This window comes from Accipiter gentilis, chromosome 30, assembly GCF_929443795.1.
Source record: "Accipiter gentilis chromosome 30, bAccGen1.1, whole genome shotgun sequence".
Classification (NCBI taxonomy): Eukaryota; Metazoa; Chordata; class Aves; order Accipitriformes; family Accipitridae; genus Astur; species Astur gentilis.
The window spans coordinates 17,746,332-17,774,036 of NC_064909.1; the positions used below are offsets into that span (position 1 = coordinate 17,746,332).

Genomic DNA, 27,705 nt, shown 5'->3' on the forward strand with positions numbered 1-27,705 from the left:
TCTTTCTGCTTGTGGTGTTAAAAATTGCCTCCACATGCAGGTGAGGAGTTGGAGCTCTGAGCATCCTTACAACTGCCTATCTTTTCTCTCCCTGGCCCTTTTCAGACTTTGTTCCTCCATGAATGGGTGCTGAGATGTGTGTGGGGAAAAAAGTATTAGAGTAGGAATTCTGACCCCCTATCTCTTCTAAGCTATACTAATTCATACTACATGCCTTCTTCCTGTTAGCTTCATCTGCCTTTTTATTCCATTCTTGAACCACTTCTTATGCTTTGAAGTTTTGCAAGTTAATTTTCATGACAGCTTGCTGCAATCTCTGTGCAGTCCAAGTATGGTATTGATTATATAGACTGCACATTTGGGATTAGAAGTATTTTTTAACAGTGGTCTCTTGCTTCCCAAATTTCTTGTAAGTTTTACAAGTTGGGCACTGGTGATATTTTTCATCCTCTTTTGCTTTTTCACAAATCACATGTACTATCAGCAATTAAAATCTCAAAAGGACTGTTTGCCATCTTTCCTCCTGAACCTTTGCTGATAGTATGCATAGCTGGCTGTTACTCCTGGTCAAAGCTGACCTGCATCAAAAGGGATGCTGAAGATGGCTTAGCTACACCATCAAGCATCCCCTGGCTTTTCATTTAGTTGCATTTTCTAACCCAGCACCTCGATATGAAGGAACCTTGATGTGGGGTCTATCCAGTGCCTTCCTGAGCTATCAATTATAGAAGCTTTAGGGATTAGAGTAGGGTTTTGCTCTCGCTATCTCAACCCTTCCCATATTTGAGAAAATGGCTACTGAATTCATAACACTGCACATCTTCTGGCTCCCTCCAAACTACACTGTGGATATTCCTTGGGAGTGCTTGCAGTGGTTTTCCCAGGCCAGAGCTATGGACTGTCTATTGGGACTCATGCGGTAGGACCGACTTTCATTTTCTTCCATCTAAGCATACAAGAATTGACCTATATTTTGTTTCCAGTGTTCTTGAATGAACCTTGGCAAAGACTTACAGCTTTGAATAAGACATTTACAACTAAAAGTATCTGAGGTCAGGAATTTTTATACTGGAAAAAAATGTTTCTTATTAAAATGTAAGCTTGGTTAGCTAATTACTGTAGCCTATGAGTTAAGCAGTAATCAGATCAGAATGTTTTTGATCTGAATAGTTTTACGTATTAAAGCTTTTGATTGCCCCTTCTTACAGTTTAACAAACACATTGCTGCAGATGTGATGGGAAGAGGTGTGTAATACCAGTTATGTCCATTAAAGATACTTCACTAAATGGCTGTCTAAAACTTTACACCTGAAAGAAGGTCAGTTTACCAGAAATAGTGAGATAGAATAGCAAGTGTAACTTGTATGAGAAGCTTTAGCATGAATCTAAATCTATCAAACCGTTGCTTTTATTTATTTGCTCACTTTTGTGTATAGAAAAACTTGAAGTATATAAATTACTTCTGTTGTTTGTGGTTTTTTTCTTTTTCTTTTTTCTTTTTTTTTTTTTTTTTTTTAAACCAGCAATTATTTCCTAAATGGTACATTTCACTCAACTTAAAGCAGGTACAAAAAGGAAAATGCCCACAGGTCTCACACAATGCTGCTTAGGTAACAGCAAAGAAGTAAGGCAGGTACTATCAGTCATCACTATTTCTAACTCATTTCTCTTGCACATAGTTTCCTGATAATGTTATGTGGTAGGTGGACAGGAAGCGTGTGCTTGCAAGGTCTTGTCCTGTTGAAACATAATGGAAGTAAATCAGTTATTGCCCACTCAGGACATTGTTTTGCCATCTCCTAAATCATGTGCAGGACTCTTCCATGTGCCATCCAAAGAAACAAGTCTTGAAAATCAGTTTTGAGATAGGTGACAGAGAAGCCTCAGGCCAGGTAGGGTTTTTTTTCCCACTAGTGTCTACTACAGTTAAATATCCTATAGTAGTCCTGTTTGCTCATCTGATAAGTTCAGGAGCTGGTGTGTATAAAGACGTGCATCATATGGAATTTTTACTGATTGCTAAACTGTAGAGTTTTAATTCTCCTCTGTTCTTGATGCTGCTTCATTCCCCACGTGTGCAAACTGCTTGTGAGTATAGCTATGCTTACAGAGCTTTCATACTGATTGAAATCATGGTGTTAAGCTGAAGGTAAGAGAGGGCCAGAGATGTTATTTCTAATTAACACAATTATAAGCTAATAATAAACCAGTCACTAGTACAAAGAAACACTTTCATTACTGTGAAGCAAATTTAATTTGCAGTGCAGTGTTTTGGCAACAAGAGCTGTGCTTTGGAACGCAGATTTTTACTCTGTTGCTGTCACAGACTTGAAAGCGAAGGACTCGGTTGAGAAGGAAAATGTAAGAGGTTTAAAGTGATTGCAAAAATACCATTTTCTTATATACCAGAGTCTGCACTTTTGGTGGCCATCAAGAACTGTTAGGCTGTGACTGTTCTGGAGTAAGCACGGATCTAAGATCACAGCTGCACTGCCCTGCTGAGTGCAGGGGAGGTCCGTATGATATCAGCTGAGGATCTGTCTTCAGATACCGTGAGCATCATCCACAGAATGTGATCTAAGATGCTAAAACTTTGACTACAAGCCTAAATAAAATGCATTTGCTTTACCTTCTGTGAACCATAAACTGCCAGATGTAGGTGTCACACTACAGTTTTGGTTTGATGAAATGTAAGTGCTCGTGTTCCTCCCATCAGAGGCAATGTAACCAACCTGTCAAAATTAAGCAGCCTGGGAAGAGGCTTGATCTGCAGTCCACAGGTTTTGCATCTGTTTTTGCCCACAAGACTGTTAACTTTCCAAGAACCAAGTACCTCATTTTCAGAAGACAGGGTACTGCAGAACGTAGCCTCCTTAGGACGTGCCTGGGGCAGACTCCTGCAGGGATCCTGACTGGTGTTCAGTGCAATCTGCAGCTTGTCACCCAGTACAGATTGTTTGGCCCATATGATGCAGGTAAGAACTTACGCATTGAATCTCCAGCTTCAGTACGGTGTGGTGTTGGCTCACGGCAAGTGAACTGTGTGAGGGTGACAGCTTATTTGCTGTGGACAGAGTAAATATGCTGCAATAACAAAGGAATGCTCAATTCTTACTTAAATTAGGAATGCAGCCACAAATCTGGATCTCCATAGCATCAGGCAATGCATGGTGAAGGAAATGATAGATTTTTATGGGAAAACACAGTTACTAAAAAGTAACTACTCTGCTTCATCTGCTGGGAATGGAGTTGGACTGTGAGTACTGAGGAGTCCCCAGTGCATCCCAAATGCCACTGGCACTGGTGATGCTGGAGAGTGGGCAGATGAAAATAATTCATGAGAATGTCCCTGGAGAGAAAACAAGGCAGCACTTATTTGCCTGTGCAGGAAGCAGCTATCCTGCTGCTGAGAGGGAGCATTTACAGCTTATGTGATTTGTGTGTGCGCACGTATGACATACAAAATAAATTCCTGGGTGCAGCGGGTGGGATTTTACAGCTATTGCATCTTTTGTGATTTCCAGATCATACATGGCCGTGTATGGGTCAATTTTTTAAAGTAAATTAGAGCTGGGTCTGAACTGGTAGGAAATGTAAACTCTGAAATTGCTATTAACAAAGGTTCAGCAGGTCAGCTTTTCTCCTTGGTGACATCTTTACAAGCTACCACTTGAACACTGTTCTTTAACCAGCTGTACGTGGCTGTGTAATTGGAAGTTTCTGTTGATGAAATGAAGGGAGGCATCTAGTTTAGTGCTCCTTTCTTTAACCCAATAATGCCAGCACATCTGATAAGAGTGGAAAAAGAAGGCATGAAAGGTAGCAGACAGGCTTTAAATACCCTGGGGAAGCAGATCTGGAGAGAAAGGAGCCCGACTGCCATCACTGCAGTACACGTTAACTTCAAGAGCACCTTGACTACTCCTGGGCTCCTCTGGTTCCACCCAAAGAAGAGTTTTGCCTAATAGTCACCTTCCACACCTATCATGACAAAAGAAGAAAAGGGAAAATACCACTTGGAACGTCAGAACAGTTACATTGCATACGAATTATTGATGGGCATTTTTATTTGTTGTGAAATGTTCAAGATACTATAAAATAATCCCTAGTCACTAAAATAATGACAACTGGCCTTGCAAAGTGCCGCATCTATTGGCGCTCCAGTTTAATTTTCATTGTAAGATGTCTTGTCTCGTACTGCAGGATACGGCTTCTCTAATGCCGACAAGAGCAACAGCGCTTGTGAGGCTTTGCTGGGGGCTGTGGCTGAGTTGCTGTTCTTGCCGTTGGAGGTATAAGCAGAGAAATAGTTCATCCTGTAAAGCTCTGCTCGGCTCTTACAGCAACCAAGCTTGCTCATCAGCAGAAAGAAATCCCTTCGAAATGCTTTGGTGAAAATTGCGTAGAGAAATGGGTTTGCACAGGAGTTGACAGGGTAAAATAAAACCAGCAAGATCTTGGAGTTTGTCACTGTGATGAGAGGTACTTTAAAGGCAGCGGATATGGCAAAAAAGGAGATGGGGGCCATGCAGGTAAAATCCGTGAAGATCAGTATTGCCATTCTCTTGGCGACCTTGGTGTCTTTATTGGCAGCTACCAGCTCTGGATTCTGAACAGCTATGTAAATCTTAATGTAGCAAGCACAAATGACAATGAAGGCGACAACATTTAGCACTAAGATCAGCAGTATGTAGGCTTGGGAAAGACCCGTTTCAATATCCATGGGTAAACAAATGCTGACCTTCATGTAACTGCTGACCCCTAAGAGAGGCAGCACTGCTATTAAAATGGAGAATATCCAGCCACCGAGCATGATTGGCACGGCGTGCCTCAGCCGTAGCTTTCGATCCAGCTGCATGGCGTAGGTGATCGTGTGCCATCTTTCTATAGTGATCACCGTTAGCGTGTACACCGAGAGCTCGCTTGCAAACACGGTGAAAAAGCCGGCAGTGCTGCAGCCGCTGCCCGTTTGCCAGTCTATGGCGTGGTTGTAGTACTGACCGCTTGTCTGGGCGTCAACAGAAGCAATGAGCAGCAGATAAAGTCCCATGCAGAAATCGGCAAAGGAGAGGTTGCACATGAGGAAGCGGGGAACGGTGAGCTTGTAATGGCTAGTTACGAGAACGAGGAGTACAGTGAAATTGCCAGCAATGGCAAGGATGTTTATAAACCAGATCAGGACTCTGAGAAAGCTGTATCCCAGGATGTCTTCGCACGGATTAAATGCATCTGGTTCTGGAGTGCACGTGAGTATTTTAGGCTGACAAAAGTCATACTCAAAGTCGAAGCCAGTCACTTCGCCGTCATCAAAAATGGCTGAGTAGCTGTAAGGAGAGATTTCTTGACCTGTTGCAAACAGGTATGTGTTCTTTTCTGCTGACCACAGCGATGTGTTGTGACTATTAAAAAAACACCCCCTCCCCCCCAAGTAGAAGTGAACTCTTTGTTACATGCTGCTCACACTCTTTTGTAAAATACAACAGATACAGTTGGTTTAAAACAGTTACTTCCTAAGTGTGTTTCTACAGGGGCGTTTACGTATAATGCAGCCTTGTAAGGATGCCTTTTCTTTGGGTAGCAGCCTTGGAGAGCAGCAGAGGTCATAGTCACATCCATGGGAATGCTTTCTTATACAGTTTACTTACAAATAAGTACTTTATCTTGACTGCTTTGTAAGCAAGCCATCGTGTCATGCTGCCAGTAGACTGCAGTTCAAACTACAGTAACACTGGAGTTGATGGATTGTAGGTTTGATGCCCATAGGTGTATCGGACAGTTATAGAAGCCAAGCTAAAATAACCTAAGGATTTTAACTGTGCACCCTTATCTCCCTTAGGAAATGCACTTACTGAACAAAGTCTTGAGACTACGTATGACTTGGGAAGTGCTGAGGAATTTGATGTTTGCAGTATTATAAAGTGAGGAGTAGAAGTGTATGGTTTAACTAGATAATGTTGATGGCTAGGAATATATTAAGTTTAGACTGGACCCAATGCCTAATTATAAACATTTTAGGTGTTTAAGCATTTTTCAATCTCTAGGTCATCAGTAGTGTGGGGGTAAGCCTACCAAGGAAGAAACATTTTAAAAGTAGTGTCTCTTCTGATTCCCTGTCAGAACAGGTACCTATTTCACAACTACTCAGTCATCCTGATTGTGAGTGTTTGGTGGGCAAACACTTAATCTGCAGCGTGAGACCTGGAAAGCATCTATATTGAGGACAACTGGTAGCTTTGGGATAACTTAAATACATGCTTAAACTTCCACACCTACTGAAGCATGTACATTAAACTATTTTGCTGGAGCAGGATCTTAACTAGCAAATGAAGCTGAGCTGCTTTTCAGCTATTCCTGTTGGGCAAATAACTTCCCAATCTTGTTATCCTAAAAGGATTGTGATTTTCTGAGAGGCCATATAAACATAGTGCCATGTGCAAGCTCTTGTTTTTTTTTCTAGTAAGAGCTTGTGACTTTCAGCTGATTTCTGCTGTGGCTCCTAAACTTTGCAATTTGCAGCCGTTCAGCCTGTGAATCGTGACTTTCCATTTGCTTAATATAATGTCTGCTCAGAGAATTGCTGGTATTGGGATTTACCAAAGCAAAAGGCTTCAGGAGCCAATAGACTGGACAGACTAATACACAGTAGGAGTGTAACAGATGCTAATCCAAATCGGGGATTACTCTGGCATAGGCACTGGTGACTTGTGTGATCATATTCCTCACTGGGGTGTCACTTCACTTGCCTTTATAATGTGATCTAATGCTCTGTGTTTACCTCCTTGCCTCACCTTGCTTCTCCCCAAACTTACCGCTGATAGAGCCAATATATTCTTGGTCTTGTTGACTGCCTGGACTTTGCCTTTTTGTAGTCCTGAAGCGTTTCGGTTTTGCAGTTAGGAGTGGGGTGGACAGGACTGACTAAGCGAGGCAGTCAAAGATGCTGCTGGCAGGCAGCAAATGAGAAGCGGTGACAAGAGAATCAAGGCAGCCGTTGCTTTACAAAAGGCCAAATAAAACCAAATGGCAAGTGCAGGAGGCCTCACCAACCAGCAAACAAGATAGTGTCCAAGGAAGCCAGTACCCCAATGAATCGATCACATTTCAGCTGTATTTAGTTGTTGGAATTTTATGACCATACCCTTGTTTTTTCTAGAGTTGTAAAATGCTCTGACCCCATGTCAGGGCTGATGAGAAGTCCCAAGGTCTCCCATTTAGCTGTAGAGGGATGAATAGTAGCAAATCCTTAAACTTCCCCATTAAATACGGGTTTAGAGCCTCTGTCATCCAGTATGGCCAACGCAACAGTTTTGATGTTAGCCTTTCTCACTGTCCCACTGAACGCTGTCAAACAGAACTGTGATGACAGCAAAAGACACATTTAGAAGAGGTAAACCAATTCCATGGGGTCATCACACTTCTAACTCAGGGACTCTATTTCTACCATGGAAAACTACTGACATACAGACTTCTAATTATCTTTTCTATAGGTACAAAAAATATTAACAGTAGCAGCTCTTTGAATCACACAAACAACTGCAATTATCTCAGGGCCTGAAAAGTCTCCATGTAGGCCATTAACTTATTAAATATTTAATCACTGTTTTGAAAGTCTTTCAAGAATTTAGAAGAGAAGCTGGAGTGAGTAAAGCTCATGAAATGATGGGGGTTTTTTGTTTTTTTTTTTTTCTCCTTTCCTTTTGAACATCAAAAACACAAATCTTGGTTTAAAGACAGTAAAATTACCACTGTGCAACTTGTAAGGGTGACTGAATCGGCAGCAAAAGACATGCTGTTCTAGAAAAAACACACGAACAGCAGGAGGAGGAGGTGGTCCATATTTGCTACGTCCAGCATCTGTATGCAGAGAGGTACTTACAATATTTCATTAGTTGGTCTTGTCATGGTGCTTTCACACTCCTTGGAGAAGTTGTCAAAAATGGAAAGCAAGGAATTTTGCCTGAAAGAAGGATGAAAAGAAAGTTGAGTTGCAGTCTGGATTTTGGCCAAATGCTCATCTTCTCTGCAAGTGATCTTCACAGGCAACAGTAGGCAGTAGCTCATGGGGGGTATTAGGATGGTCTTTCAGCTCTGTTATTGTTCATAATGTATTTTTTTATAGTGAAATAACTTGAGCTGGAATTAAAAGGTACGTTTTGCCTTATGAAATATTGTATTGAAGTGGGCCAGATTCTCCACCAGTAAGAATGGTTGCAGTTATGCTGGCTTTTAGAGACGTGCATGTTAACAAATGCTGAGAAGCTGGCCTGATACTCTATTTTAAAAATTGTTTGGGATCTGAGGGTAGGCTTTACACGCTGGAAGTAAAGCAATTTGAAGAGTACAAGTTGAAAGATGACATATTTGGCAAAATCTCTGGGTTTGAGGCTTTGAAAGTATGGGACAGGTACTCTACCAGTGTGAATGGAAATGGCTTTGTCTGACCTCATTGCTGCAACAGTAGAAAGAGCTAGTAAAAATACTAAGAACTTTTGTGTACTCTTAAGAGAATCAGACACCTGGAAGCTTATAGAAAGTTTTATGTATAATGAGAGAAATACGATACCAATCTAAGCCACTATGTGACGCTTATAAATAATAGGACGGCAACAGAAGTTGTTTTTTCTTGTAATTTTTTGAAGATGCGGTATAACCTGCTTTTTTCCCCTCCCCCCCCCACATTCAAGCCAGTGGGAGAAAGTCTAGGGATGCTGCCTTCCACCTTTCTTACAAGGCTCAGGGAATGAGCACGCCACAACTGTACCCCAGAAATCTCAAGAGTGTTTGGTCTGAGGACTTTATTTCCCTAATGTCTGTGATGCTGACTTAAGTGAACCTGCTTGCCCGGTCAGATGTAAGACCTTATCACCATATCTCACTGATCGGAGAGTGCAGTCTGTAGGTGCTAAGGAACGGGATATGAGGCAGGGGTAATAAAAACTGGGTGGTATGACTGTATGAACAGTACAGGGCAACAGAAGGGGGTAGAAGGAGACAGAAACAAGCTGCAGCTGTGTGACCATGAGGATGAGTAACCACACAAAGACTCTTCCCTGTGTAACCTGGGAAAGTCTTGGGAGGTCTCGGTCTCCGTGGTCTTCTGCTGTCATCAGCAGATGACAAGGAACAACCAGAGATCTGCTTCTTACTCCTTTGTAGTAGCTGGTCATATAGAGTGTAAACAAGCCTGTTGCTTGTACAGGTTTTTCCAGCAGCCAGCGCTGTGAAGACAGGTAACAGATCAGCACTGCTCTGAACCCTGCTGACGTTCCAGTTAGGAGGGCAGTCTAGTTTCCTGATTTGCAGGTTTGTTTGGGTTTTTTTCCCAGTTTACTAAGAAAACAGTCACTAAACATAAGAAAGTGACTTACTAAAGCATGCCTGTTTTTATAGAGTACGATCACATTGCAAAGTCAAGCACCTGAAAATACCAGAAATGTAGTTATCTTCATCAGAATGAATAAAATAAAATTTTTTTTTTGTCCCAGAGTTCCTTTTGCATTTAATACACTCAGAGACTTGATCTGGGACCGAATCAGAGTTCAGTAGCAATGGAAAACCTTGACCGTAGAATCTTTGCTCTATTCTTGCAGAAGCAGGAACCACTTAGTAAAACGAGGTAGGCAGAGAAAACATAGCATCACCGCTAATTTTACCCTAAAGAATTGGATTCTGCTCCTGCCTTTGCAATGCAGTCCTGGTGTGATGGCATGCAAGTCACACAGATCAGACTTCTCACAAATGACTGCTCGGTACGTCTCTTCTGTAGTCTTCATTTGAGACGGACGAGAAGTGAGGCATCCTCGTAGCTTCAACTAAACTCATCTGGAGGTGCTTTGGCTGCCTAAAGCCAACCGAGGGTTGACTTCTTTAAAGCAGAAATGCTGAAAAATTAGCTCCAGTTGTATCAGATTGACTGCCCGGAATTAGCAGATGCAAAGCTCTCACTGCACCACCGTTTCCAGTTGTGGGGAGAGCAATACTGTCTATTGTTATCTGAAATGACTGGAACTACCGAGTAACCTCTTCCTTTAGGCTTGTGTCAGGTTCTGATTTTGATGGGTAATTGAAAGCCTGCCTTTTCTACGAGGCCATCATATCACCTGCATTAAATAAGCTACATAGTTAAAGGCTACAGGGTTGTTGGTTTGTTTTTTTTTTTTTCCCCCTTAGGGCAACACATTATTGATGGACATCTATCTTCCATGTGCCAGTAGGCTTTTTAATTGAGATGCCAAGAAAAATACAAGCTTTAAGCAAACTCAGAATAATGTTCCTGCTGGCAGATCCTGGGCAAAGGGTGGGATCCATTTCTGTTCTAAAATAAATGGAGATAATTTTCCTGGCTTTAGCAGAGATCTGTTGTTTTGTGCAAGGCCTCTCTACGTACCACAGCTTCCTTGTAACTGGAATAAGGATAATCAAACCTCATGAGCTGAATAAAGCATAATTACCATTTTGGAGCTTCTGAAGTACTGCAATACAATAACGTCCTATTTGGACTTACTTCTCTGTCCTTAGATTTCGAAAAGCACAGCAATGGCTGGGATACGTTAGAGCAGCTTCCAGAAGACTGCTGAATTTATCCAGTGGTGGTAGTCTCTTTAATGAGTAAGATGACGTTGCATTTAAGACTTGAATGGCCTCGAGTCCGTAACTAGGCAGGGATTCCAGTGCCGTTGAAGAAATATCCCTGCAAAACAAAGAGACCATTCGCTTCTCTTTTCATACGTATAAAAATACCACCAAAGCATGACAGTTGGTAACAGGGACTTGGTTTTTCACAAAGGTCTAAACCTGCAAAGCCACTTCAGCACCTGATACCCAGCTCAGAAACACTTTCTGTGAAACTACAGAGCAGCAGGGTAAGAGCATCCCCATGGCCCAGGACCCCCAGCAAGGCGAGGAGCTCGCTCTGTGGGGGGGGAAACCCAAACCCACTACTCCAGGGGCCGTGCCCTGACCTCTCTGTTTGAAAACTGCCATGCATGGAGTAAGCGACAGCTCTTTAGGCTCAAGAAAGGGAGAGAAAATGGGCAAATGGGGCTCTCTAGCCGGCTAAGAGGTAGGACACCCTCCTGGCTCTCTGCTTGGCTCTGAAGGGCTGTTCTAGGTGTTTTAATTAAATGGTTATTAATTAGAACACATAAAAGGATCCATCATTCTTGCCAAGCCAAACTGAAGCAGTTTGGCTTAGAGTAACTTCAGAGGGGCTGTTTGTGTGAGGAAAGGCCATCGACATGACTAAGGATTTTCAGAGTCAGGCCATTAAACAGGGGGAAAAGGGCTGCAACTGTGGAAGTGATATTAGTAATGCCACGTCCTGTAAAGCACCAATAAAAGGAACAAAATGGCACGTGCGGCACAGAGTGCTATTTACAGAACCACTCATTGTGTTTTATTGCATGGAGTTACAGCCAGTGCAGCCCTCCAGTAAGTACTTGAGTAATAAAGCATGAGGATGATAATAATGTGTTTTATTCAGCACAGGCTTATCGCATGCAATCAGCTAGTTCACTTTTATAACCAAATTCTAAAATAATATATTGTAAAAACATACTCATCCTACCAAAAGACAAGTTAGTTTGCAATGCCAGAATATAAGGCGCAGGAATAGGATCAGGAGGATCCGACTCAAAGAAAGCAAAGGTCGAAATACCTAAGAGGCAGGGGTCAATGCTAATGCTAGAACCGGCTGATAGGCATTTGTCACGGTGCAGACCGAGCCTTCCGCCCTGTAATTTCATGGCATCTCATTGCCGTGTTTCCATTTTACAGGCAGAGGGTAGGAGATCAAGCCTCCGTCCAGACCGAAAGCCCGTGTTCGCAGGGATGACGCAGCCCAGGCGGCACGGCGCGGTTCCCGCGGGACCCCTATAAACCCAGGTAACGGAGCGGTGCGTACTTACAGGACATCGGGCCCTGTAGCCCCTCTCAGGGCGTCGTTGTGTATCCGTCTGAGGTTCTTATTGTCCTTCAGGATTCTGTGGAATCAAACATTGACTCTCTTTACATCTCTATTTTAAAATAAACCTTTTTTGGTGTCTTCTTCCCGTCTATTTCGATCCTTTCTCCCACCACAGCAGTTGTTGCCATATCTGGCCTGGGAGCACTCGTATTTCCCGTGCGACCTTTCCCTCCGCTGATGCCATCAGACCATTATCGTCTACGCTTAATTCTGATAATTTCCAATTTCTTTTGACTTAAACCAGGAACAGCCAGTCTGGCTCCTTCCCTGCAGTAGCAGCATACAAAAATGCAGCAAGAGATTTGCCCAAACCAAGAGCTAGTCCCCAAGTGTGTGCGAGTGATTTAAAAACTGTTGATGTTTCCAGATGTAAAATGCAGATTCCTCAATTTGGGCTACAGTTTCAAGCTTTCTATTATTGCTGCTAAATTTAAGAATTCATTACATTTTATGAAAAATTATGAGCTTTTCTCATAAAATCTGCAGCGTTCTAGGGGATGGTGTTTCAGGAAAAGCAGTAAGTGCTGCAGGATTAACAACTGAATTGCAGCGATACTAAATCATGCAGTTTTCTAATGGATATCAGGAAATGGAAGATACAGCCAGTTAAGCTGAAGGAATAGCCTTTGACTGTATTTGAACTATTATTTACTGTTTAAAAAAATTACTGAGGAGGGAAAACATACTCACAATTGATTCAGCTTTGTCCCATTGAAGGCGTGGCTGTGGATATCTTCAAATCCATTTTTATATAATTTACTGGGGATTAAGAAAAAAAAAGTGTAAGGGAAAAGGTTCTGGAAAAGATGAGATTATGTTATTTACTACAGGTTTCAAATCTTAATGCTGCATTTGTTTTAATGATTAGAGGGTCTGCTTATAAAGAACAAAGGTAACTATTGCATGACTTACGTTAAGTCTAAAATTAAGATAAAATTGCAGCTTAAATTCCCTAGTCACCTTCCTGTTTAGCTGTTGAAGAGAACTTCTGCTTACATACAGATCCTCCCTGCTCCAGGGGGCTCACCTGTGCCTACCTTGGGCTGAGATCCAGAAACAAGACATTAGTCCAGGTAAACTCCTGGCACGCAGGTGACAACCTGGAGGCAGAAGCCCTGGATTTTGTGGTGTCAGCACGCGTAAATGGAAGACCGCAAGGGCTAGAGAAGCGTCAGGTGGAAAGCGACTCTAAAGCCCGGAGGGTGCTGCTGGATTGCAGATCCTCTGCGGACAGCCAAATCTTCCAGCAGCCCAAGAGACAGCTTTGCGGAGAGGCAGGGGTGAGTTGCACATCATCCGTCGGTCAGCGAGCTGTCAGCTCCCCCAAAATACTGCTGCCAGGCTTGATTTGTGCTGTGGAAACCTTGCTGTCCCCTGTGCTGCACCTGGGGCCACCCTGGGTTCTCGATTCCCCACCCGGGGTCCAGACACCTAAAGGCTGTGCGCTGCTGTGCCTGAAGTCCAGCTCTTCTCCCTCATTAGGAGATCTACCCTATGGGTCTGATTTCACTGGGAAAAATCCATTTCTGATACTAAGTTCATGTTTCCAATATCATTTCAATATAATCATTTGTAGGTAGTATTTTTTGCTTTAATATTGAGCCCTGATAGAAAACTTGGCACAGCTTATAAATTAAACAAAATTTCTGATGTTGCTTTTCCACTTGTTTTTGGGAGAGCAGAAACTGGGGCTATGGGACCTGCTCCCAAGAAAAGCTGAAGTGTGGGGTCTGCCTGGCTATATTCGATAGGAGAAGGGGTCTATCTCAGCACAATGCTGAAATTAGTAACTTCCTTAAAAACCGCAACGATATGTAGGATTGATTTCCCCATCCACGTGAAACACTAACTGTTGAGTAGACTAAATTAGCTATTTGTAGTGCAACATATTACTGCAGGCTGACTTTACACCTTCATAGATTACTTGTGTTTCACCAGACCATGCTGTAACAACAGGAATTACTTCAGCTAATTACAGTTAACCGCATGGGGTGGGCTTAACGTCTATCTCTGCAATTTGGAAGCTGCTGATAAGATAATTATTTTCTTCTTGGGGTGAGCTCCCTATCACAAAAGGATGGGAGAAAAATGGTTGTTGGCTGTTTCCTGACTGAGTTAAACTCCCTCCCATTTAATACACTTTAGGGTTACAGTAAAAATTTTAAGCACCTTTCTCCATCTCTTCTATGTTCATTTTCTTGCACCATTAACAGAATCATAATTTTTCTGAAGCTATTTTGAGAACTTGGTAGGAAAGAGGTTCATAAGATGAAACGATGCCCTAATCTAAGCAATTGTTCCTCTTTAATATCATGTAGGAGTAGTCTTCAGTCACATTTATGCTCAGCTCCTCTAACGGTTTCAGAAGGTATTGGTCAATACCCAAAATCTGTGTTGAAATTACTGTCATGCTGGCACATCAGCCCAATGAAGGGCCCAATCCAGTCAAGTGCAGTTCTTGCTAATGTGCACACCTCACTTGCGGGTGCAAATATACGTGGAGTTTTTTGCACGGTGGTTTTGGTACATGCTTGTCTCAAGGGAAGGTTGTCTGGATGTGTACTGCCTATTTAAAATCAGTCTGGTCTGCAAAGGTTGGCTTTACTGGCCTCCAAATTGGTGCTTGTGGCTACAACACCGCTGCTGCTCCGCTGTTCCTTCCTTGTGAGACCTGAATTTCTGCCACATCCTGCAGAGAGGCTCGGTCTGCTTTTTCCTATTTCAGCACTTCTTTGTGGAAGTTTTTGTGAGGACAAGGGTGCTGCGAAATCCATATGCGGTTCTTGCAGTGCTGGCAGATGACACCTCACACCTTGGCTTTCTGCTGCTTTTTTGCGTTCCTCAGGTGGGGCATCTCAGCATCAAACCCACCCGCCTCACAGGTGGCTGTATCTGCTAAAAGGAAAGTCTTGGGTGTGGAGACTAAATCAACTTAAGCTGAGTCAAGAGAAATCGGGGTAAGAACAAGCATCGGTACTTTGTACCAATTTCTTCTCTCCCTTCCTCCTCTTCAGAGGGACCCTGTGCAGCTGAAGCTCGGCAGCTTTAGATCAGTAGTATCAGCCTGGTTAGTGCCCAAAAGCATTATTTCAAGAAACCGCATCCCTGAGGGAAGAAGTGAGACTTTGGCGTCCAGTGCAGCGTTTGGAGTTTATGTCCTGTTGATGGTTTTTTTTAAAACAACGTTGCATGGAAGATGAGGATTTGGGTTCCTCTTCCTATTTTCTTTCCTAAGTGAAGTTAGCTTTTGGGTAAAACACTGCTCTTCAGCTTCAGCCTCTCTTTCCTAAGCATTTCAAAGTTAACCCACACTACAGACATACATTGTATGGGACTTAATTTCAAAATTTTTTATAAAGTCAACCTGCTTTCCTCAAGCAGAAGTGTTATCCTCGCACAAGGAACTGGCACTAGGATTATTTTACTCACAGTGTCAGTGATTCATTGTTCATCCCCTGGAAAGCATTTTGCGGTATAGTTGTCATGCGCAAGTTATCACAGAGCTCCCTTTGGGAGAAAAAAAAAAAAAAGAAAGTTTTTTTTGTCAGTGATCCAGGAACAAAATGGAAAAGACTCACAGCTGGGTTAGGTTGGGTCTCTACTTACAAAATAAAATGAGCTTCCAGTGAGAAGATCTGTGTCAGATCTGGAAATTGTCTTATTCCAGTGTTACAAATGCTCCTGGAGAAAAGCATAATTCCCGTTTACAGGAGAAAAGATTACCAGAGCGGATGCAACAAAAAGCCAACTGGGTAGGTACAAGTTTAACAATGCATTAAAAGGTGAGTGACAAATGTAGTAATTTTTAATTAGGCTCTAATTGTAGTTGTAAGACCTGTAAAAATTAAGTTTTGTAGCATCCTCAAGCAGTGTCCTGGAGAAGCAGCATATGTTCTCTCTACATTAAGCACAAGGAAGAGATTTTAGTTACCCCTTTGTCATAGTACCTTGTCAATTGGAAAGTTTTATTCTAGAAATAAGCACTTAGCAGAACTAATTTGCAGACTTTACTACTGTTTTGTCCATTACTGCCCTGGGTTACTTTACTTTCTTGCCTGTTGAAAGATCTCACTATTGGGTAACTGCACATTAAAGCTACTGTAAATGATGTATGTACTTCTGGTGTACCATAATGCATGAAAAACTTTTTTCCTTACAATCCTTTCTGTAATTTGTCTGCTGCCTTAGAGAAAAAAAAACCAAAAAACCAAACCCAAACAGCAAAAAACCAGAACTCTTTCTTACAAATATTTTAGCCTTGGAAGGTTTCTGAATGCTCCATCCTCAATGTGCAACAGATTTTTCGTGTTCAGGATTAATCTGTAATGAGGAAAAAATATTTCAGTATTATAATCGTTATACATTTGGGAGAGTCCTGAATTTTGCTTGTGATTGGCCTTGTCAGAAAACAGTCAAGTGCAGAATATGGCAGAAGGCTCCCACGCTCTGAGCAAACTTTCTACAAATATACCACGAGTGCATTTCAAAGCAGTATTGGTAATAAAAATGGCCTGTAATTGTTAGGTAGCAGACAAAAGACAACAGCTCCTGAATTCTCATGATTCATTGAGTTGAGATGATCTGGTTTGGATATCTTGGTCACTGGTGGGAGTTAGCATTTTGCCGTCGTCTGCTGGTTCTTTGGGATATGGGTTCTGGGCTCGTGGCGAGCCTGACGCACTGAGCTTCTGCTTTACTACAGAAGCACGAGCGTTACTGATGCTCTGCCTAGCCAGGAAAGGCAGCTCCTCAGATGGTTTGACCTCTTAGAGCACCATGGACTTCCTTAGAGCAGTGGCTAGTACCGCCAGATGCCTACTGAGATCTGCAGAAACTGGGAGATGGAGGCAAGCGTGTGAGAAATACCGTTTGCTAGTGGTTGCTCAAAAAATGGGGGGACCCTCTCAATCAAGGAGCACTTTCTGCAGCTATACTATCTGATAAACCTATACGTTTGCATAAAAGCCCAACAGGTGTAGTCCAGCTCCCTCCCTATGCTTGATTTACAAAATTCAAAGGTTTTAGCCTAAGAAATTGCAACAAGAGTTCAAATTCAAGGATGCCATTGGACTCACCTACCCTGATCATCCATTTAAAGTGGCCTCGAGCGCAGCTTGGGACATCAGGCCCTTACAGTGTGAGGCGTGTAGAGCATTCAAGATTCAAACAGGTTTTCTTGCTAGCCTCCTGTGGCTCTTTATGGTCTTGCTTGGAAGACAGGCAAATGACAAGCTATCCATAAACTGTAGGTGAATGCATGGGGTCAAATCTTCTATTCCTTCCCTAAACCCATCATTGATTCTAGGGGAAGTTGGACACAATCAGAGGTGGACAAATCTGTGTCTCTTGCTTATGTGAGTAACTGGCTTCAATGGAGTTCATACATATATAAGAAAAAAAAAGAAAAAAGATGGATTTGTCCTCACTTAGTTGCACCATCTTTAAGCCTCTTGCTGATCATGCTATGTGAAAAAGGCAGTAATGAGATATTGAATCAGATTTATAGTTTCCAATTTCACTAAATATTTCAGAGCATTCTCCTAGTCATTGCTTTTAACTCTTCCCCTCTCTCTCTGTCTTGGATGCCTGTGCTATGCAGGTCAGGTTTAAAATCAGTACATGTTCTGTTTGAGTAATATGTCAGTGCTCAGAAGAAGAGCTATGCATATTAAGCAGCTGCATTTAAATACTGTAGAGCTTTGAAAACTGCATCTTCAAAAAGGAAGATTTTTCTCATTTGTCGTCATCTCAAATTATTTCCCCGCTTAGAAAGCTCGACAGTGCCAGCAGAAGTAGACACGGAGCTCCGCTCCTGCCACTGAGCTCGCTGAAAGCAGTGGGACTTTCTACGCATGGATGTCTGCATGATTTAGATCTCCAAGGCTAGACCTTACAGAGTGCTCGCTATTTTATATGGTACTTTGGAGAGAAATGTTTCTCATCATAGATCTAATCCGAGGCCAGCCGAAGTAATAGAGAAAGATTCAGGTCCAAGAATACTTCTCTGCAGACTGTTTACTCCTCGATGATCCTAAATCACGATATGGGTGCCTTTTTTTAAGTGATGCTTACATTTCAGACAAAGTGGGAAGGCTGTCAAATGCGCTCGCTTCTATTCTCTCCAGGGAGTCGCTCTGAGAGATTTCACTATAATGAAAAAGGCAGACACAAAGCAATACATTAACAGAAAACATACCAGACATCAGCTTTCCACTTTGTATTTCCATCTTTTATACGGAGTCGTCCAACCCCCGCTACCGATTCTGGTTTGGCAGCAGCGTCTGTGCCTCACCTCGGACATCTCGAAAGCCCGTGACGGCAGGGTTTGAGAGGGACCAGCCTTTTGCTGTCTTGGCAAAAGGGAATGCCAGCCCTTTGGAATAAGCATCTCTGTAACAGCCGATCTCCGTTTTCTCAGTAAATTGTAGGTAAGGTATCGACTAAGGGCCAGAACTCACGTAAACAGAGTGAGCCCAAACCTGTGAGCCTTTTGCCGCTATCGTTGGTCCCGCTTAGTGAATTTATTTGCATGGGCAAGGATGTAGATCATGCTCACGGTGCTTCATACACTGTTATTAAGTCAGGATGATGGTCATCTAATCCACAGATGTAGCAATATACAAATATGCATTCAGTGCGCTTTATGAATAATTTGGGGGTTTAAATGCCATTTTCATTACGTGCATGCAAACTGAAAGGAAGTGGCTCTTTTTCATCATTACACTGACCAACATGACTGGTTTTGTAGGCACTGTTGGATTTTGATGTACAGACACTCCTATTCAGCGCATGTACTTAAGAATAACCAATGCTGAACACAGAGAAGGAAAAAAATCCGCTTATTTGATGCTTGTTAAATGCCTGTGAGATTAAGATTTATGGGACTGCACAAAATTGACTCCTGGAAGTAAATAGTATATATTGAAACATATGTAGGGGAAAGGTCTTCAAAACAGTGTTTTTCTCAACAGAATTGACTGGAAGGGCACATAAACTAAACCTAAGATTATATGCTGTCAAGGAAAAAATATTTTCTAAACAATTGGAACGCATCTACAAATTCAGAGTCAGTATTGTCACAGTCTTGAGAGTTATCTTATTTCAATTATAATTACGCGAAAACAATTCCTTTTGGTGTTGATATAAAACCCCTTAGACTAAAATGAATTGTTTTTTTCACTTGTAGTGGCAAAGGGGAATGCACACTAGAAATCATATATTAAACATGTATGTATGTCTTACAGAACTATTTATGATTTTTTCCATAGTCGGAATTCAGTGAGATTGTTATTTTTGGTATTGCACTAGTTACTCGTAAATGAAGGATGGATGTAGAACAAGTGGCCTGCAGGGCACCTGATCCTCGGAGACTCATGAGCTGGGAGGGATCAGTGCCTGCTGGCAGAACTTGAAGACTCTTTCAGGTCTGGGGTCTGAAACATGGTCCTTCCATGGGATTCCTCCTGTCTGCCACTGGCTTACCATTTACGCATGTTGGAATGACTTATGGCAGTGAGAATAATTTATCATCAGATTTGCAGGTGGTGATGAGTTGCCAAATAGATGATTTAGAGGTTTAGAATTAAAAAATATGCATTTTTCAAAGTAACACTAAATCTCAATAAAATTATGAAGTGTTCTATAGATTTACTTCAGACAAATGCATCGATTTCTGCGCTGTTACTTTGGAGAGATACATTAAAAGGACACAAAGAAATCAATTAAATTCTCTTTATGGAAGGGAAAATGTCAATGAACAAAACACTCTCTGTGAAGAATAGGATATGCATACAGTTTGGGAAAGTTTAGCCTCAAGTCATACAGGTAGGAGAAACTTTAGATTTAAGTTGGTCTCCCATCTGAAAATGATAAGTTCTCATTAGTCATTCAGATGCAAGTGAATGCAAGAATACCGCACCGTTGGATTGTACTATAAAACTTTATTGCAGTGGAATACATGCAGCGGAGTTTAGCTTGCTTTTGACTTGCTAGAGCTGCAGGAAGACATAAGTTTATAATCTGGCCAAAATTGTTTAGCCAGTGAGCACTAAAAGCTAAACTAGTCCAGCTGTGTCTATTCAGGCATTTGCATTACCCTCACCCTTCAAGTCTTTGCCTTCTAGAAGGCACCACAAAAGGGTTTCCTACTTTCTCTTTTTGTTTCCTTGAAAATAAATTATGTAACATCAATATATATTTTAATATATGATGCACTAGGTGCTTTTCAAAGGTGAAGGGAAGCATAAAAAGTGCACCTTGAAAAGAAAGTGGCATCATTTGTGCTGCTGCTTAGGTTCTGGGGGAGTCGTTGCCCTGTTCTGCATCGCATTGGTGTGTCTTCAACTTTGTCCTTTAGGGACCAGCCAATGCAGATAAAAATAAAAAAAAAATAAATAATAGAGACCCAAGCCTGCCATCTTTCAGCTGGAATAACAACAGAAATAAGGGCAAAAGTGGTCAGACGAGCCTTATGGTCTGAGACCTTGATATAAAATCGGTACAAAGCCAAGGGAGGGGGAGCAACACAGACCCGGTGTGCAAAATCACAGCACTTGTAAATCAAAAGATCCAAGAAAAGGTTCAGTCCTACGGATCCCCTGCCAAGCTTGGTGCAAAACGCCAAAGAACTGTCTTATTTGGGTGCTGCATAAATGTATAAACATAGAATGCCATATAGCTATCATGGGAGTGATAACATTTGGTGATAGAAATCTATCTCCTCTGCCAATCAAAAGCACCTATCATCAGTTATTAAGCTGTATCCAGTCCTCTCCGATATGATTAATGTTTCATTATGTGATCTGTTAAACAACTGTTGAAAATCACACCTTTTCACACAGAATCTTTTATATACTGCTTGTAAGAAAAGAAATGCTATGTTTATCCTTCCCCAGTGGGTTTTTTTCACCAATAGTAGGTTTTAGCAACACATTCTCACGTTATTGAAAACAGATGTTATTTGGGATGGAGGTTTTTGATAGAATTTCTAGCAAGAAATTAAGGAAAAGCTTAATGAAAAATGTTGTCAACTTACATGATGAAGGCATCTCGAAGTCCTTCAAACGCGTGTGATGCGATTACTTTTACAGGCAGGTGAGTAAATGACCTGAAAAAAGAAGAGCGGGAGGAAAGGATTGTAAGGCGTGGGGTTTCCTTGTTTACAGATTGTACCATTACAGTGGGCAGAAAACCAAAAAAGCATAAAGTCGCTTTATTTCGCCTGAAGTTCTCTGTCCCTCTGGGGCCTGATCCATTTACCATTGATCTCAGTTAAATGGAATTCAAAGGATATTGGGTCAGTTCCTCAACAGCGTAAATTTGAGACTAATCACCGTCAAATCAATAATAATCATAACCTATTAAGTAAATTAATAGCCTGACGGAAATGGGCTGCTACATTCACAGTCAAGGGAAGCTAGAGTCTATTTACAGTTAGTTCCTCAGGAAAAGCAGCTTTCATGTAAAGCTTTTTCTCTGTAAAACAGTATCTTTGCATGCTCTGGACCACGTTCTTCTCTCAGCAGTATCGCTGTAATGTTGCAGCATGGCACCCTGAATTCACTGGCAGTGCTTTGGCTGCGTACAAGTGTAGAAGAGATCCAAATCAGGCCTGATGTGGTGGATTTTTGGTTGTGGTTTTTTGGTTTTTTTTGTTTTTTTTTTAATAATTAATTGCAACACTGTGGTTAGTTGATTAAAAGCAAGTGTACATTTTCCTTTTTTATTTTTTTAATTATGCTGACTGAGAAGTTAATAAAGATGTGGGAGCCAGATCTGCATTTTACCATTCTACTTCACATCTGAATCACATTACTTTTTTACCAGCCAGCTTATCTAGACATGACCACACTCTCCCCGATAATGGCCATAGGAAAATATTTAACATATTTCAAGACGTTATCTCTGTGCAAACAGGTAATTGCTCTATTTTGCTTTTTAATTACAAATATCTAGCCAGAGACATTTGTTTCTCATCCTTAAAACCCCTCTCTCAAGGTTTTTTGACTGAAATGTTTCCATGCTATTCCTAAAACCTGCCTTTTTTTTCTTTGTTGTCATAATCCTTTATATGAAGACAATTAAAAATGTTTATCAGCTTTTATATGTACTTATATATGTATGTCTTATATATATATATATATACACGTCATGCCCACACAATATAGTGGCAGGCTGTCACACATATGTATGTCTCAGGGTTACTAGATGCACTAAGGAGCCTGGCAGTCAATTCCTAGCTACGTTCCAAACAGTCTGTATGATCTTTAGCAAATAATTTCGTTTCCTTGCACCTTGACTTCTTGTCAGTAAACTGCGAATAACAACGCTTCCCTACCTAATAGGGATGTTGTAAGGATACATATGGTTTTGACGTCACTGTGATTGGGTCATACCTGTCCCTAGATGGACGTTGGCAAGTTGTGTTGTGCGTGAGGTTTGGTTAAATCCGAAATGAAACCGTCATGTGTCTTGAAAAATGTATTTGTCCCTGAGGGGACGGAAGGGTAGAGGTAATCCTGTAGTAGGGCTCAATACTCTGAGCCAAAAGGAAAAAAACTTCAGGAAGAAGTGAAAAGGAGAAGCTGAGAAATTCCTGCTCTGTAACCCTGGCAGCAGGAACCTCTTCATTACTGCTCTGTCAGCTGGGGCTGCTTGCAAAATAAAACATACCTTTTGCGAAAGCGTTTGCAAAAAATATTATCGCTTACAGAAGAAGTAGAAAAGTGCCCGAGAGTGCAAAAATAAAACCCGGTCTTGGCTTTTAATTACATCAACATCTTCAGCCAAAGAACCTCGTACCTCCCCGAGCCGTGCCGGCGAGCAGCGTGGTGGTTGTAAATTCCCGTTAACGCGAGGCTCGGAGTGACCCGCTCCCCCTGCCCGCGGAAAGCCTTTGGCAACGGTGCTCCCAGCTCAGCCACCTCAGCTGCGCGATTAAATTTAAGTGGGATGATCCAGCACTTTTAATACGTACCGTAGTTAAACCGCATGACGGCACTTAATCCGTTCTGTATTTCAACTTCATTGGTTTTTGTTTTTTAACTCTCCTGATTTCACCTTGATAGCTGGAACTGTGAACTCATCTGCACTGACATTACCTCGTGCCATTAAGCATCTCACAAAACAGCAGGAGCAAAGGAAAAAGGCAATTCGTAATCAGCCTTCTCTCTTAATCCTCAAAATACTGGTGTAGCAGGCATAGACGGGTCCACATCAATACAGACATCTTAAATTCACCAAAAAGGTGAATGTTCCCATCCCTGTTCTTGTCTACTTTACCTTTGTGGTTTATATCTCAAACCCTGCCTGCATTAAAGGGAAACACGTTCGTTCAGGTGTCTTTTTCTATACTTACAACATTTTGAAGAAGATCCTTTAGCTTGCTAAGCACAATCCAGCCTGTATATATGTATAAGCATTTAGGTTAATAGAGTTTTGAACTGCTTGTTGCAGGCTTAATTCTTTCCAAAGCGCCGAGTAAAGCGAGGTCTTATCTCCTGTCTTGAAGTCTCTGCTATTGAACATGACTGATGTCTTTGATAACACACAATGAAACTGAAGCAGGTACTGGCAGGAATTAAATATTGATTTCTTTCTGATAGCACTCAGATTGTGACACTCAGATGTGACCAGTTATTCATCTCTCAGAGCCAAGGAAGCTTTTGATAAAAAAAAAAAAGAAAGTACAAACTGTGTTTTACAAAGCTGTGAAGCTTTTATACGTCTAACTTGCCTATGCTACTAGCCTGACTTGTATAGCTCATGAAAGGAGGGAGGCATCCATCTTCAATACAAGTTACCAGCGCCGGTTTGAAAGAGTGTTGTTAGTTAAAGGATGAACTTCTGCACTTTTAAGAAAAACTGTAATATCTCTCTCATAGTTAATACATCACAACTTGTATGCTTGTACTCGCTCCTGCCATTCAGCAGCTGACAATTCTGTGGCTCCAGATAATTGAGGGACTTTTCTTCCTTGGAGAAAGGATGGACAGACAGGAGTGGGGAGCCAGCCAGCCTTCTTGGCATTCACCAGCCCTTAGCATTTCTATAAATCAAGCTTGGTTTTCAGGGTATATCGTTCTAGGCAGTAACATTTGAAATGGCCAGACTAAATACGTGTAAGACTAAGAACATCGGGAGAGAGAGGAACAGCACCTGGATTGACCAAATCCTGTCCTTGCCTGGTAGCTCAGCTGCTGTCCTTCTCTTTTCAGCTAGCGTTTGTTTCCTCTATTTTTGTTTTGAAATCATAAATTTAGAGTGGATTTTTCACAGGGACGGTTAGTGTCCTGTTACTAGGATTACCGGGGCCAGCAGGGACCACGAGAGCAAAACACCTTCTGCTTCCCCTGCTGTGAATGTATAGATGGAGCTGTAAGAGCTCTTCAGAAAACATTCATGGGGCGGCCTATCCCAAGGATACAGTGGCATAAAACCTCTCTTGTCCTTTTTTTGCTTCTGGGATATAGCAGAGGCAACTTGACTCGACAACAATTTTTATCTGCTAAAAGATAAGCTTCGCTCCTGCGCTACCACATAGACTCAAGCCCCAAGAGAAGCTTTTGAGAGGTCTAGATGCCCAAAGACCTCAGGACCACTTGCAGTCCTGTTGATGAGGAATCAAAGCCTGAGCCCACTCGCACCTCTGGAGGAAATCTCTATTACAGAATTCGCCTTTTGCAAAAAGTGATTAGTTGAACTGGTAATAAATAAAAAAAAAAAAAAAAAAAAAAAAGCAATGGGCCCTATAGCGATAGGTATGAATGTGTTACTGCAGCTGGGTTGGCTGTTATATTTTAGTGTCTCTATTTTATAGGATTACTCATATCTCTAATGGCCAAAAGGTGAATGCATAAGGTAGAGTCTTGCTGGGAGCGGCAAACGTTTTATTCTGTGGTGTCCTTGGACTTAACTCAGAAGGATTGGGAATATTGATTGAAACTAAGACTGAAAGTCCACCATTTTCCTAGGATTTTCATCAGCTTCTGGGGGAAATGTAAAGTGTTGGCATTGATTTTTAAAGCCCTGTATATCGAGTATTATCTACCTGAAATACGAACTATGATGCTGGATATACCACACAAGGAGCCAAAGAATACTTTCCGCTAGGTGATGATGGGTGATACATTATCTCCTATGAAAGACACTTGGGGCCCTGAAACTGAATTCCTCTGTCAATCCAAAAAAGCCAAACATGCCCTTAGTGAAGACACGGTAGAACTGCCTACTTGTTCAGGCTTTTGCTATAAAGTTTTGGATTTGGTGCCTGGTAATTTGGTGCCTAATTACGGGCCACTCACCCTGCTGCAGAAGCCCTGCACGCAGGGGCACACACTCAGGCACAGCAAAGTGAACCTCACTATGAAATGAGGTTTTTGGAGGGGCAGAAGGGTGTTAGGTATCCAATGCTCATTCCTGTACAGCTGGAGTTAGGTGCCTATCCGTTTTAGACTTTTCTAAAAAACCCCAAAAGTACATACGAGCCTTCAAAAGAAGGAAAATCATGTTTTGTTTCAAACTATAATGGTGTTATTAAAGATTATTTTTCTGCTGAGACTAAGAAGACGCATAGCTGCTCTAGTCAAAATGGCACACAAAGGTGTCTGGATAATGGAGTTTCTATAGAGTTTGTGTAATGTCCAAATTAAAAACAGGAGCCTGAGAAAAATATGGTCAATTCAGGTCTGTATAAAAGACATCATTCTGCAAGCTGTCGGAAGCCTAATCGTTTTGAAAACTCTTCCAGCAATAATACGACATGGCAAGAATAAGTCGGGTAAAGACAAATGGCTGAAATTTCCCTACAGGATATAAACTTGGGATATAACAAACTATCAAAAATACATTTGGAAGCACAGCTCATTACAGCATCAGGGCTGGCATTACTCAGGTATAGCTGGAGTTACTTATTGGTGTTTATTCTCTTGACTGACTTGATTGAACTCTTTTCTGTCTGTAAAGTTGGTTTCTACAGCCAGCCTAATAGCTGGACTTTCTGTACAATCAAAAAGATTAAATGTTATATTAAAGGTTGAAGGGAAAAATACTTCTCGATGTGACCGATCCACTGCCAGCTCTGCGTGTGGTACAAACACCGGGGAAGAAGCGTGCTTGTTGCAGTAATTACGGAGAGTCTCTCCAGCATCCACGGGCTCTGCTTTCTCTGACAGTAAGGTAACACAGGGAGATGGGGAGGAAACAAATTCAGGACAGAGATTTTTCTGAAATCTGACTTTGGAGGAATGATTCACATGGCTCTAGATTAATACAAATTAGTATTTCTTGCTCCTAGCAGTTCTCGAGCTAGGGAGAAAGGGAAGAGGAGATCGGGGATAGTATCTTCCCTGGGGAATTTCAAGAGCATGTTAAATTTACAAACAAATTGGATGAAAATGGAAAACACAGGGTTTGTTACTAAAAGGGGCATAATAAGAAAACCCCAGCTCAAGTCACGCACAGATAACCAAGGGATCCTAGAAAAGGCAACTCGGCTATCTGTTGGTCGTCTAGTCCCGTGTTTTGATGCCACGGTTGTTTAGACCAGTGCTGTAATTGAGCCCGTAAACAACACAACAACACTTGAATACCTACCTATGTCAAATATTTGTTCTGGTCGACTAGATCACGAGCTTGTGGGAGTGGGGTAAGGGAATGCCTGTGATTCCCTGTTGTAATGTGATCCTAATTCCCAGAGGAGCATTAGGCAGGAGGATAAGATGGACCACCCTACAGAGGTCCAAACAGCTGTCAGAAATCGCAGCAGCTTTTTTACTACCAGAGAGGGCAGAAAGATTAGCCACTAACCCGTCAATCAGTTGGACCTCGAGAAGAGGCGACGAGCACTGCTGGGAGGATTTTGATGCTTAATTATAGGGGGCATTAAATTGCACAAGCTTTGGGAGAGGAGGCTGCAAGAAGTCCGATGGATTGGTGAAAGAAAAAAACAAACCAACTAGGACTGACAGAAGGTTTAGGACCAAATATCAACCTGTTAATCGGGTTCACTTTATAGTTAAGTATACCACCACAAGGTGCTCTTTTGGGGGTAGGGAAGGCAGCTGTTGCCTCCTGCCACGGCGGGAGAATAGAAAAAGAAAAGTTCAGACAACTCCGCTACCACTTCTCTCCGCCGGCGAGGCTGCGTGCCGTTTGGAGAAACCACTCACCGTTTTCCCACGGCCGCGCACCTTCTTCCCACGGCGGAACCCCAGCCCCGCCGTTCCCCCTCTTTTTTTTTTCTAAAACCCAAGTAAAAAAAAAACAAAAACCAAACCAACCCAAACCCCTCCATCCCAGCTCCAGCACCCCACCCCAAACCTCCTCCCCTCCGCGGGACGAGCGATGCTGATAAAACCTCCCAGCCGGGACAGCCCACGGAAAAAACGCGGTTCTTCCGTGGGGGGGGGGCGCAACCTCCCTCCCCCCCCCCCCCCCCCCCCCCCATCGCGGAACGACCCCCCTCCACACCCACCCCCCTTCCACGCATCCCCCTCGCGTGGGGCGAGCCCTTAACCCCACCCCACCCGCGGTACTTACGCGCGGGGGGGCGCAGGCAGCGCCCCCCGCGGCGGGGGGGGGGCAGCGCAGGGCGCCCTGGCTGCAGGCGCAGCGCGGCGGGCAGCGGCCGCCGGCCGCGGCGGGGAGGAAGAGGAGGAGGAGGAGGAGGAGGGCTGGCACCATGGCCGGCGGCTTCTCTCGGCTCTGGGAGTCCCGGGGTCCCGGCCGGAGCCCCCCCCCCC

General features: G+C 42.5%; 1 protein-coding gene across 1 annotated transcript; it reads right to left on the minus strand.

Moving 5' to 3' along the window:
- Window positions 1–4,165: 4,165 nt before the first annotated feature.
- On the minus strand, window positions 4,166–27,646 carry LHCGR (luteinizing hormone/choriogonadotropin receptor). Its single transcript, XM_049833694.1, is given in 12 exon segments — window positions 4,166–5,399; window positions 7,877–7,957; window positions 10,505–10,690; window positions 11,907–11,981; window positions 12,656–12,724; window positions 15,395–15,472; window positions 15,572–15,646; window positions 16,211–16,285; window positions 18,038–18,112; window positions 21,000–21,071; window positions 27,503–27,543; window positions 27,545–27,646. Coding segments are annotated over 12 exon segments (2,163 nt in total).
- Window positions 27,647–27,705: the final 59 nt, after the last annotated feature.